The sequence below is a fragment of the Sinocyclocheilus grahami genome, unplaced genomic scaffold (assembly GCF_001515645.1).
Source record: "Sinocyclocheilus grahami isolate Dianchi unplaced genomic scaffold, SAMN03320097.WGS_v1.1 scaffold104.1, whole genome shotgun sequence".
NCBI lineage: Eukaryota > Metazoa > Chordata > Actinopteri > Cypriniformes > Cyprinidae > Sinocyclocheilus > Sinocyclocheilus grahami.
The window spans coordinates 1,347,518-1,362,152 of NW_015505283.1; the positions used below are offsets into that span (position 1 = coordinate 1,347,518).

A 14,635-nucleotide genomic window follows, 5' to 3' on the forward strand; every position below is an offset into this window, starting at 1 on the left:
TGCCACACCTGTGAGGGGGATGGATTATAGAAAAAGCCTTAGATCTTTGAATTCAGTTCATGAAAAATGGGGGCAAAAACAATAGTGTTGCGTTTATAATTTTGTTCAGTGTGTATGCTATATATATATATATATATATATATATATATATAAATGTGTGTGTGTGTATGTGTGTATATATATATATATATGTATATATATTTAAAAAAAACACAAAAAAAGTTGTATCTTCAAATATTTATGCATTATTCAATAAATAGATTACATTTTTTGCATTGTGAATTTTTCATGACAATTCATCTTTCATCAAAACTTATTTTTCAATAAAATGTATTATCTTTTACTTTTTTGTTGTTCCTACTTTCAATGGTATTTCTCATGACTTTAAATCAGTATTTTTTTACTTTAAATATTTATGCTATGATTCATTGGTTTTTTTTCAGCATAAAGGCACTAACATTTATACTTCCATGATGTTTATACTTTTGTAAACCACAATATCACTCACAATTAGACTAGATTAATTTTTTTCACATTACAGTAGCACAATTGATTTGGGAGGCCTCATTTCCTATGGAAAATAACATTCATTCTTATTTCCCCCCTCTCTTTTTCTTGCATGCCTCCTTTCGTCTTCTCTGAACCAAGTAGGAGCTTTCTAATAAGTTCCTTTCCCATGCCTCCCTGGGCCTGTTATATTTATAGTGCTCATAATTCATTTACTTAGCTTGAGTTTGCTGACAGATCCCCTTTTGCAGTGCCTGCCATGACCGTTCCCACAAATTTGATTAAATAGAGCAGGGAAGCTTAAAGCTTTGTGTCTGCGTCTGTCTGATCAAAGCCCACTGGCTGTCTCTCGCCTGTCATTCGGGGTCAGTCTTTTCTCACACGCATGGTGAGCTATGACTTCTCACAGTGTGACATCTAGGACCGGCTCTGTGCTTGGAGAAAACAGGCAGTGTTTGCTTTATCCCTGCGATATGCTCTCATGGGAGAGTGTGTATTGGGAGCCATGGCACACTTGCATCTCAATGATGGCTGCTGAAACAGATAAAGATGAGTTTCTCGGAAAGCCTGGATTGGCCTACATGACATTTTTAAGCGTGTGGATGTTTTAGGGGGGCTAAAATATCTATGTGTGTCCCTCTTCCCTCTCTTGAAATATCAATGCGAGTCCCTCTCTACCTTTTTTCCTCTTCCTACCGGCCTCGCTTTCCCTTTTGTGTTTTCTGAGATGATATAGGGTTATGACAGGCTTTAGGAGCCAAGGCAGTTTGGATTGAATTTTCAATTAAAAAAAGCAATTCAGCCGCAGTTTGAGCAGAGGCCGCTCACTCCTTTTCCGGATGGGAAGATTTGCATAATTGTTCCATAATGCCCAAATTAGCATCTGTAAATCTTAATTTGATAATGCATCTTCTCGTCGAGGTGGCAGGCCGGAATTGGATTATGGGCTCGGATCTCATTAGCGCTATTTGACAAAGGTCGTTTTCATAACACCAGTATGTCATCAACTGTGATTTTGAACAAATTAATTCCTTTTTATAATTCTCTCCTGGCTGGAAGTCATCCCCCCCGCCTCTTTTGTCTTCCGCTGCCATTTTCTGTACATTAAAGGCTTATATCTTATCGCCACACTCGAAAAGTACACACACACACACAATAGCGTAGGTGAGTGAGACACGGTGCTGTTTTTAAATGTATTTTTACTCTTTTACTGGCATTCATGCTGTTGTTGAATCAGCAAAAGTCAGTGTGAGCCCATTTGACTTCTCATCAGGTATCAGACTGTCTTATTTCTGCCGTTTGACTGTTTCCCACAGCGTGACACTGCATCTCTGTTCTCTTTTCTCACAGGAAACTAGAATAAACTGCATCCGCATCGCCCGTAAAGGTGAGTTATTCAATGCTGATGCTACAGAACGTGTTCTTTGTAGAAGTACTTTGCAGTTTTTTGTGAAAATGTTTTTTTGAAGGACAGAGTGAGGTGAATTGACCTATACAGGGTCGAAATCAACGTACTGAGGGTTTGCATAAATTTAGACTATAAATGTTTCTTACCAGGCATGAAACAATTTAATATTAAAAAATAAATAAATAATTTGTAATTATGATTGAGTAATTATGAGTGGGATTTTAAAATACATATTTTTGTCTTTTTGACAATGGGTTTACATTCAGATTTCATTTTATTGAAGGGTCAGTGAAAGAGGCCCTTAAAATGACGACATTACCCCTTTAACATGAAGTGAATGTAAAGAGTTTGTAAACAAGTTAAAGTATGATAGAGTGGCCACAAACAGTAAAACATAAAAATTGCAGTGGATTGGATGGATGTTGTTATTCTGACTGCACAAGTGTAGGTTTTTCAGCTTATTTGCTATTTACTTATTCACAATGTACATGCCTGAGGGCCACAGCTTTTCCAAGTTGTCATCAGCATTCTAGCTCCAGATCCCACAGGAACTAACAGTTTGCTGCAGGCGGATGGTGCTTCAGTGTCGATTTTAGCATCTGAGACATCAAAAGGGGTGGAGATAGACCACTTGAATGGGAGAAATTGTAACGTTAAATATGGCATCTGTAGTTCTGCTTTAGAGTTGGTTGCTTTTATTGATACAACTATTGCAGCAGTTGTAGGAAGCCCTGCCTTAGAATAACAAAGGCCAATCACCTTATTGTTTACACTAGAACAGAGTTCCTCAATTAGTTTTTGCCAAGGGCCAAATTCTGCCAACAATGCCAAGCCAAGGGCCACTTGCCAACTTAGCGATTTAGCAACTTTTCGGACCCCTTTTGCTACTTTTTTTTCTCAAAAAAGCGCATAGCGACAAATCTGTAGGGTTTACCCAAACCTTATTTTGTTTCTGAGACTCGCCAGTACTGCCGTGCGAGCGCAAGGTCTCTTGTTTCCCACTGCGCACACACCTCTCTATCTGCGTCTGCTCTGTTTAGCGAGCGGCAGAGGAGCAGCGCTTTCAGTTAAGCCAGATATTATGTTGCTTCTATATATATATATATATATATATATATATATATATATATATATATATATATATATTAGGGCTATCACGTTAACGCAAATGTATTTTAATGGCACTAATTTTATTAGCACGTGATTAACGCAGCGCGCATTTTCCGTTTGACTCGTGGCCTAACCCATAGTTGGAGAAATGGAGATGCACAGTTGCCAACTTAGCGATTTAGCAACTTTTCGGACCCCTTTTGCTACTTTTTTTTTCTCAAAAAAGTGCATAGCGACAAATCTGTAGGGTTTACCCAAACCTTATTTTGTTTCTGAGACTCGCCAGTACTGCCGTGCGAGCGCAAGGTCTCTTGTTTCCCGCTGCGCACACACCTCTCTATCTGCGTCTGCTCTGTTTAGCGAGCGGCAGAGGAGCAGCGCTTTCAGTTAAGCCAGATATTATGTTGCTTCTCTAATTTTACATGCAAGTATAGCCGAAATCACAGCACAGCTATTGTCTTTATCTTATGTGTATTTGATTTCATCAGACGACGGCTCGATTATAAATCAGGATTTTTGTGCAGGTTAACATCTTGGAAGGGAGAGCTAGTAATGTAGTCTTTTAATGGATCGCAGTTCTGTCACTATTTCATATTCATTCCATTGTCTGACAACAGAAACAGTAAATTATATAAATGAAACAGTTTATTGAGAATTTAGCTGCATCAAAATACAGTATGTGGGCACAGAAAGGCAAACAAATGTATTAATAAATAATAAATGTACATTTTGCATGTTCAGAAGAAGTGAGCTGCCCTGTCCTGCAAATAATGTAAACAGGCTTGTGTAAGTAAATAGCTCAGTGCAAATAAAGAGAAGTAATGGGAACCTGGTATTTCTATGTTCTTTTTTTTCATGTGTCTAATAGACATGAACAAGTTCTTTTACCTCTAACATCTATGACCTTTGAAACATGTCTAGTCTTCATACTCTATGTTGACTATGGTTTCACTAATAATAAACATACATTTGCATAAAGCATCCATATTTGTCCATGCCCATGTTGATTAGAGTATTAAAACTCGAAAAGTATTAATTTAAGGTACATTTAGAACAGATAAAAAGGTGCGATGAAGTTACTCATGACAATCATGCGATTAATCGCGATTAAATATTTTAATGCCCACTGTTTTAGTAAAACAACACAAACGGGGCAAAAATGCATTTTAAGTTTAAAAACATTTTGAGTCTCCCCCTCCCTTGCCTCATTTGGTGATTTGGTCCAAATGCCTGCTTTCCTCTTTTACATCACCTACACACACACACACACACACACACACAAGTCTGGTGAGAGAGACCAAAGCTAATAGTTATGGAACTCCAGTAAGTAAGGTTTTCAAGGCTATTTTATTCACTTAAACATCGGATGAAGTGATTATTTTCTCTTTAATACAGATAATGCCAATGTATTTTTCAATGAGTCGCTTTGTTAACAATAATAATGTTACCTGCTTGACGGAAAAGGTTGCCAGGTTTTCATAACAAAATCCGCTCAATTGCTACTCAAAACTAACCCAAACTATCCGCGTTTCGAGGGGGTCCCCCGGTAAAAATCGCGTTCCGGGGGATAAAATACACATTATTGGGGTCGCTTCAACCCGCGGATATGAAAAACAACCCGCAACAGTGATAAAGTATCCCAATTCCACGGGAAAACCGCGGACTTGGCAACACGGTGACGGATAGTAATGTCTACAATGGACACGAGTGCTGTGTCGCGGCGCAACCACTACAGCTTGAAGTTGTCTAATTTGGCGCAGTCTCCCTTCTGCACTAATAGTAGTAAGGCTTTCTTCTGTGTATACATATCCTTACAAGTACAATTTTAGCTGTATTATTTGTGTCCCCTTCAAAAATTGCTCTTGAGAATTTTAGTTTATTGTCCCCCTACTGTTTGATTAAATTTACGCCCCTGGATACAGAAGAACTTTGCCTGTTGAATATTAAAAACAATCAAACTGTAACAACGTGTGTCCCAACCAGACGCAACGCGAAGCAATAAAAAGTATATTTTAGTAGTTTTTGTCCTAACCACCTGTGACAGCGACACGGGATTCTATTTTAGAAATGTTTTTTTATTTTCTGCGACATCACCGCAGGAACAACATACAAAATATGACAGTGATAATCTCAGTAAATGATTATGTGCTTTATTCAATGTTAAAATTGTCTAATGTGAGTTTGAATATTATTTTGTGTGATCTTTATAGCTATAGTGAATGCAACAATAGATATTTTACCTCAGATCTTAAAAATAAATTACACTGCGAACCAACACGTTTATTCCATAACAAAGATGGTATTAGTCACTCACTCACTCAAAACTGTTCAGTCCATTCACATTTAAATCATCTATTTTCCATGTCCACTTTTCTTTTCTTCACACTCGCCATGTTTTTGCTGTCACATCGTATCACTGGACGCGACAAAGCATTTCAAATCAATTGAACTTTGTGTCAGTACGTCATAAATAGAACGAGTCAGCAGTTTACTGTCGGGGATTTGTCGTGTCGCGCCGCATCCAGTGTAGGTAGCATCACCGATTATAATGGGTTCTATTGTATTTTGTTGCGTCGTACTGCGTTTGAATTTTCATGCCACATTATTTGAAATTAGCACGGGCCAAAAAAAATTTTCTCACAGGCCGGATATTGCCCGTGGGCCGCCTATTGAGGAACCCTGCACTAGAATGTGTATTTTCATTAGCAGGACTAGCCTGAGAATTGTTTTGATTTCATCATTTGAACTAAATTAAGTCATTGTTGTCAGATTTTATCACTGATTTAAAATATGTTATTAAAACTTCTTAAAGAGATTTGGGCCAAGTTCTCGCAGCAGCAGAATACGCTTGTCATACTTCGATGAGTCCTTGCATTGTGTTGTGTTTTAGAAATGAAGGAAATGTCAGTAAACTTAACAGATGTTGTCATATACCTGTACCAGTACCTTTTCTGTTGGTCTACGATTTTTTTTTCTTACAGGGTCTAACCAAACTCACACACTGTTACATTTTCAGGACTCACTCATTTCCGGAAAACCCATGGTGTGTAAACAGAAATTGGATTGGCCAATTAATCTTCAATTCATTCAACGCGAGAGAGCCACTCCAAGTTTTACTTAAGTGTCTATTAAGTGTTTCAGGTTTCTTGTGTGATTTTGGTAGCTTACAAAGATGCAATTGGGCCTGTCAGCTGAAGGTTTTCTCCCATCAGTTTGCGCCACTGTCTACTATAAAAAGCTTCTGGAGGCTAGTTAAAATGTGATGGATGAACTCACAATTGGACTTTTTTCATTTCTTTAGTGAGAAGACTTTAAAGTTTTGTTTATCTCACCATCTTTGATATTGTTAGAGGTGATGGTCTCGAATAGAATACAGGCTTTACTTCCATTGCATGCCCTGTTCAAAAAACAGCATATGTGGTTAGGTATGTTTTGAAGCATGGGAACTGGTTTAAGCTGGTCTTTAGCTGGTCATGAGCTGGTTTAAGCTGGTCCTGAGCAGGAGCTAGTTGCTCAGGACCAGCTTAAACCAGCTCCTGACCAGCTAAGAACCAGCTCAAACAAGCTACCATGCTTCAAAACATATCTAACCAGTATTTGCTGGTTTTTACAACAGGGTGTTCATACAGAAAGTCTTCAAGCTCTTACTATAAACGACTGTGTGAACAGGACATCTTGAGACTTACACCTTTCAGTAAATTCAGCAATCCCAAACACTGTCAGTGTGAATGTAGCCTCAGAGATTTCAGTGTTTCAACATTCAAATAGTGACCGAGGGACGCTGCCAGTCCAGGTTTTGATATCAAAGTGGTTCCCCTCTTCCAGGTCAGTAGTCCAGCTCTGTGGTCATTGCTCAAACCTCTCAGAGCTGTACCACTGAGAAACACTTCATAATGGTTCACTAGATAATCTTACACATGCACTTTTTTCCCCCTAGAGCTCAGAATTCCGACACAAGTTGCAAGCATCCGTGGATTCCCTAAAGGGCAAAGCAGCTTTGGGATGTGTATTGATTTACAGAGAAATTTTGTGTCTAGACACACAGATTTTTCCCTTATATGGCCCCCTACCCCTCCCCTTTCTCTTCTGGAGACAAGGGCACTAACGGAGAACAGGTCACTCTTTCATCATGTTTGTTTTGGTTTCTTGCGGTAGGGGAGTGAACTATATCAAAGCAGATTTGTCTGGGGCGGGCAGTCTCGGAGCAGACACGCTGCAGCACGCGGACAGAGAGAGAGAGATCAGTTTTCGGGTCCCTGTCCGCTCAGGAGAAAGACCTTCACATCAAACACCACTGATGGAATCACCTGTGCTTGTCAATACATGCTACCACCTGTCAGGCTCCTCAGAGAAAGATGAAAAGGTTCATGAGGCATAGATTTCTGTCAAAGCTACAAGAAAGAACCACACTCCTTTCTATCGAACGCCATCATGGATCAGTATGGGCAGGATGGTATTGTAGTCTTTGCCGCTAGTGAGCACAGCCTCCCAGTTAAATCGACCTGGCACTTTTTTTTAGACTAAGTAATGAGGGTGACGACTAGCCTTCCGAGCATGAAGCCAAGAGACGCAGTGGACATTTTAGGGCAGTTTTGTCATCCCATCTGCTCAGTGGGCAAAGACAGACACACATTTGGGATGTGGGCTCACACGCCAACATATTGATGAACAGAATGGAGCTCTCTCGACTTCCTCAATAGGAAAGAACGATTAAACAAATTGACAAACAGAGTGCTAACAAACAGAAGGACAGGAAACTGTTTCACTACCTTTACTTCTTGTAGGGTCTCTTATAAAGGGTTTATAAGATAAGAAGGAATCCAGCTTGTCAAGAAAATCCGTAATTGAGGTTGTTGCTTTTGATTGGCCACGAAATTGTCATATGAATCAAGACTCAAGGTCCAGAAGAAAATTGACACCCTGATGTTCTCAAAATGCAACCGAATTACATAGTTTTACAAAACTAAGCTGCCAAGATTCCCATTTCAGTGCACAGGTGACAGTTTAATTAACCTTCCCATGGCAATCTTCACATAACAATAGACTTTCGTTGTAACTCCAAGTGCTAATTTCCACTTTTGGTGCACTCGGCAGGTGCTCACATTAATCTTGAAACAAATTTCATGCCTGTGTTGGGCTTAATTGATATTCTGAAAGGAAAGTCAGCACGACGATAAAAATCTGATCAGGTTTGCATCAAACTTTAATGGATGTTTTCCCATCTATATTTCATGCAATGAATACATTTAATACCTCATTAAGAACTTGTGATGTAGCTTTTATTGTGGCGATTATGCATGAACTTGCATATCTTGTGTTTGGAATATTGAACTTGCATGTTATGGTAGAGCTATTATGTTGACACAATATCCTGCATTAGTCTTTGTTTTGTTTAACAGTAAAAGAAAATATCTGAGCATACTTAAAACACATGAGAAGCAATGTGTTTTGTGTTTTATATTGTTCAATTGGCTGGTCTTTTAAAAATAAAATGTTAAAATTGACTGAGGCTTATTTTCTACAAAACAAAAAAGAACATCCAGGATAAATTCTCTCCAAACAAATCAAATGTGATTTTGCTTCTCAGATGAATTTGTCTTTAAGGATTCTGAAATATTTTGCTTGACACAATAAATGAAATAACAGTAAAAAAAAAAAATTATAATAATAATAATATAAAAAACATATTTGTAAATTTCAAAAATGTTTTTGCATTCATTGATTTCTGCTTTTTTCATTAAAATTTTGGGTAACACTTTATAATAGCGTTCAGTTGTAAGTCATTTATAAGTGATTAGTTAATGATTAACTAATATTTTACAAAGCATGACTGTTCATAAATGATTATTAAGTAATATACTAATGATTTACAAATCTGTCAAGTTATGTTAATATGTTAATATTTTTATCTATGTTTTGTAGATTAAGTTATAAATCGCTTACAAGTGATTAGATAATGATGAACTAATCATTTACAAAACATGACTATACATTCACAAATGATTATTAAGTAATATACTAATGAGTTACAAATCTGTCGTAAGTTATCTTAAAAAATAGCATATAATGAAAAAATAAAACCGATGCATAGTAAATGGTTAATAAGTTACTAGTTAATATATTATTAATCACTTATTATTCATTGAAATCATATCATACCGATCATTTACTAATGGTTTGATCATCATTTGTTCATGATTAACAAATGATGATCAAACCATTAGTAAATGATCGGTATATCATTTTTGTACGTTTCGTTAAAGTTGTAAGCTGGTCTGTTAAAAAGCACATAAATGCAATTATGCTGAAACTATTTTTTTTTTAAAGAATAATAAATGATTTGCTGTCAAGTGAATAAACATGTGTAAATGACTTACAGTCAGGGGATTCCAGTGGGCTGTGTTAAACCCTTTCTCTCATCAGCACAGACTTGTGTTCTGTGTGGAGTGTGGGGGATGATAATGTGAACCGGTTTTACCCTCCACTGAAGACCACATCAGGTGCACAGCGTTAAAATACTCCATGTGTGTCAGAGAAGACATCTGTCTAAACCCTCACTAGTGAGCCTTTACGCTGCAGTACACACTACAAAGTATTCAAAGCCTGTTGTGTAAATGCATGAATAAATCATTTACAAAGCTTTCTGCATCCCCTAATCTAAAGTGTAAACTACTCATCACTTGTAAATGCGTTACACATCATTTGTAGATTTTTCTTACCTGTTACAAATGATCTGAGGTGTATACAAGGCATTTACAACACTTTCTGCATCGCCTAGTCTAAAGTGTAAACTACTCATCAGTTGTAAATGTTTTACAAACCTTCCGTTGTGTGGAGGGTAAAACCGGTTCACATTATCACTAGATCCCACACACTCCACAAAGAACACAAGTCTGTGCTGATATATTGTGCTAATATATAAACTAGTAACTATTAACCATTTAATAAGGATCTGTTTGATTATTTCATGATGCTATTTTTTAAGATAACTTATGACTTGTAAATCATTAGCATATCACTTATTGATGATTTATGAACGCATAGTCATGTTTTTACTTATAAATGACTTGTAAATTAATCAAAACATGCACAAATTGTTAGCATATCACTTATTAATCGTTTATGAATGTTTATTCAAATTATTAGTTCACCACTAACTAATCACTTATAAATGACTTACAACTGAACGTTATTATAAAGTGTTAAATTTTGATTTTATACAGTTAGACTGTCTCACCATTTTTGGAAATGAGGTTTGTTTTTTAGAGCATTTAATTGTAGACATAGTAAATCTAGATCAGATCCCTTCACTGTCGACATCTAAAGAATGATGTATATTTAATATTGTTATCAGCCTTATGCAGACACAGACTGTATTGGTGCCTTAGATGCAAATCTGTGCCTGTGAAGATGTGCACCAAAAGCACTATACTATATAAAAGGAGATGGTTTCTTCTAAGATAATTCATAGCTGGGCTCTTTATAAAAGATTCCTGTGGGAGTCTGACTTCTCAAGTCTAGAGTAATGTGGGATCTCTATGGGGGGGTTTGAGAAAGTATAGTCTCTGTTGTCTTCAGATATCTAAAATCTGTCACATAGAAAGTTGCTTTGGATTGGAAGGGAAAGGAAGTGGTCTAAATTATGCTACTTTAAATAAACTATTCTCCCTCCAACCAAAAATATTTGATTATTTACCCACTCTCATATAGTTACAAACCTGTGTGACTTTCTTCTTTTCCATGCAGTTACACTGAGTACTGAGGCTTTTAAGCTTAAAAAGGCTTTTCAGTTATCATAGAAGTAGTCCATTATTAGTAGTAGTCTAATCCTTATGCAATATTACACGTTTTCGGAAGTTATACAATAGGATTGTTAGAGAAACAGACTGGAATTTAAGTTATTCACAAAAAAATGTTGAATTAATCATTGTTTTGAGTTTTTTAGTGAATGATTCTTTCTTAATTTGGACTGATCCAGTTCTATACAACATGCTTTTGAGGAAGACGTGAACTACTTTTAAGATACTTTAATGATGCTTTTTGCATTCAACAAAATGTAATTCCATGGAAAACAACAAGAAGCACAATTTTTAGAATTTCTCCTTTTGTTTTCCTCTGAAGAAGTAAACTCATGCAGGTTTGGAACCACATGAGAGTGAGTACATAATGCCATAATGTAAATTTTGTATTATTATATGCGTACAATCCAATGCCATACTATAACTCCAGTCAATGGAATGAAAGCAAAAAAACAAAGCTCTTCAATTTTGAGTGAGCCATTGTCACAAAGACAGGGAAGTTTTGAAACTGCCTTTGGCTGTTGAGGGAGCAGAGAGCGCCATGGCAAATAATTTTTCTTGCTGGCCCACATCCCTCCACATGCTTATGACTTATTTTTAGCCTTGGCCTTGCATGGAACCCTAAACCCTTTTCCTCAGGCCTTAGCTCACTCTCTTTTTCATAGGGCCCTGTAACTTTCAGGCCACAGAGACATTAAGGAAGCACTAACACTAGGCAGAGTAAGATGATCTCTAGTCCCTCATCAACAAAGATGTAGGACTCCCACTGTGGATTTGACTAAGCAGACATGGCCTCATTGGCAAGTAACCAGTTATTAGTTTAGACTGTATTGGTGCCTTAGATGCAAATCTGTGCCTGTGAAGATGTGCACCAAAAGCACTATACTATATAAAAGGAGATGGTTTCTTCTAAGATAATTCATAGCTGGGCTCTTTATAAAAGATTCCTGTGGGAGTCTGACTTCTCAAGTCTAGAGTAATGTGGGATCTCTATGGGGGGGTTTGAGAAAGTATAGTCTCTGTTGTCTTCAGATATCTAAAATCTGTCACATAGAAAGTTGCTTTGGATTGGAAGGGAAAGGAAGTGGTCTAAATTATGCTACTTTAAATAAACTATTCTCCCTCCAACCAAAAATATTTGATTATTTACCCACTCTCATATAGTTACAAACCTGTGTGACTTTCTTCTTTTCCATGCAGTTACACTGAGTACTGAGGCTTTTAAGCTTAAAAAGGCTTTTCAGTTATCATAGAAGTAGTCCATTATTAGTAGTAGTCTAATCCTTATGCAATATTACACGTTTTCGGAAGTTATACAATAGGATTGTTAGAGAAACAGACTGGAATTTAAGTTATTCACAAAAAAATGTTGAATTAATCATTGTTTTGAGTTTTTTAGTGAATGATTCTTTCTTAATTTGGACTGATCCAGTTCTATACAACATGCTTTTGAGGAAGACGTGAACTACTTTTAAGATACTTTAATGATGCTTTTTGCATTCAACAAAATGTAATTCCATGGAAAACAACAAGAAGCACAATTTTTAGAATTTCTCCTTTTGTTTTCCTCTGAAGAAGTAAACTCATGCAGGTTTGGAACCACATGAGAGTGAGTACATAATGCCATAATGTAAATTTTTTATTATTATATGCGTACAATCCAATGCCATACTATAACTCCAGTCAATGGAATGAAAGCAAAAAAAACAAAGCTCTTCAATTTTGAGTGAGCCATTGTCACAAAGACAGGGAAGTTTTGAAACTGCCTTTGGCTGTTGAGGGAGCAGAGAGCGCCATGGCAAATTCTTTTTCTTGCTGCCCCACATCCCTCCACATGCTTATGACTTATTTTTAGCCTTGGCCTTGCATGGAACCCTAAACCCTTTTCCTCAGGCCTTAGCTCACTCTCTTTTTCATAGGGCCCTGTAACTTTCAGGCCACAGAGACATTAAGGAAGCACTAACACTAGGCAGAGTAAGATGATCTCTAGTCCCTCATCAACAAAGATGTAGGACTCCCACTGCGGATTTGACTAAGCAGACATGGCCTCATTGGCAAGTAACCAGTTATTAGTTTAAATAGCCATTTGCTGGCTTCTTGGAGCCATGTCACTGGTTGTTTGCATGAGATTATCAGGATTTTTTTCTAAATTGTTGTGGCAACACACCTGGTCGCCTTTGCCAAATCAATGAATAGTGCAACAGCTGAATGTCTGCGTCAAGGAAAATATCTGCTTGATTTTATGTGTCATGGACCACTTGTTTATAAATTATGCTTTGCATCTCAAAGAGTCTCCCGTAATTCCTCCTACAGTTTTAATGTATGTTTGTGTAGAACATTATATTTCATATTTATTTGAATTACGTAACACATAGTGTTGGTTATATAATCTGGTATGTAATATTTAAATATATGAATGATGCTTTTATATAGCGCTTTATTGTGTATTGTTGTACACTCAAAGTGCTTTACAATCATGTGGGGGGGTTCTCTCCTCAACCACCACCACTGTGCAGCATCCACTTGGATGATGTGACGGCAGCCACAGGACAACGGCGCCAGTGTGCTCACCACACACCAGCTACAGGTGGAGAGGAGAGAGAGTCATAGAGCCAATCAAGTGGTTGGGGATTATTTGGAGTCCATGATTGTCAAAGGCCAGGGGGGCAATTTGGCCAGGACACCAGGGTTACACCCCTACTCTTTACGAGAAGTGCCATGGGATTTTTAATGACCACAGAGAATCAGGACCTCGGTTTAAAGTCTCCTCCGAAAGACGGATATAACAATTTGTGTATTTTTAATGTAAAGACAACATATTAAAATTGTTATATATTCATTTTTATCGTATATATCATTTTAATATTGGATGATGTGACGGCAGCCACAGGACAACGGCACCAGTGTGCTCACCACACACCAGCTACAGGTGGAGAGGAGAGAGAGTCATAGAGCCAATCAAGTGGTTGGGGATTATTAGGAGTCCATGATTGTCAAAGGCCAGAGAATCAGGACCTCGGTTTAAAGTCTCCTCCGAAAGACGGATATAACAATTTGTGTATTTTTAATGTAAAGACAACATTAAAATTGTTATATATTCATTTTTATCGTATATATCATTTTAATCAACAGCTGAATGTCTGCGTCAAGGAAAATATCTGCTTGATTTTATGTGTCATGGACCACTTGTTTATAAATTATGCTTTGCATCTCAAAGAGTCTCCCGTAATTCCTCCTACAGTTTTAATGTATGTTTGTGTAGAACATTATATTTCATATTTATTTGAATTACGTAACACATAGTGTTGGTTATATAATCTGGTATGTAATATTTAAATATATGAATGATGCTTTTATATAGCGCTTTATTGTGTATTGTTGTACACTCAAAGTGCTTTACAATCATGTGGGGGGGTTCTCTCCTCAACCACCACCACTGTGCAGCATCCACTTGGATGATGTGACGGCAGCCACAGGACAACGGCGCCAGTGTGCTCACCACACACCAGCTACAGGTGGAGAGGAGAGAGAGTCATAGAGCCAATCAAGTGGTTGGGGATTATTTGGAGTCCATGATTGTCAAAGGCCAGGGGGGCAATTTGGCCAGGACACCAGGGTTACACCCCTACTCTTTACGAGAAGTGCCATGGGATTTTTAATGACCACAGAGAATCAGGACCTCGGTTTAAAGTCTCCTCCGAAAGACGGATATAACAATTTGTGTATTTTTAATGTAAAGACAACATATTAAAATTGTTATATATTCATTTTTATCGTATATATCATTTTAATATTTGATCTTTAATCGTTT

At 37.3% G+C, this 14,635-nt stretch overlaps 1 protein-coding gene across 1 annotated transcript in view; it reads left to right on the forward strand.

The window, feature by feature from the left end:
* The window catches only part of ptprub (protein tyrosine phosphatase receptor type Ub), a 253,128-nt gene that overhangs the window by 198,523 nt on the left and 39,970 nt on the right, over positions 1–14,635 (forward strand). Inside the window, exon 13 of the mRNA XM_016276630.1 lies at positions 1,858–1,894. Coding sequence (XP_016132116.1) covers positions 1,858–1,894 — 37 coding nt within the window. The remainder of the gene's footprint in view (positions 1–1,857; positions 1,895–14,635) is intronic.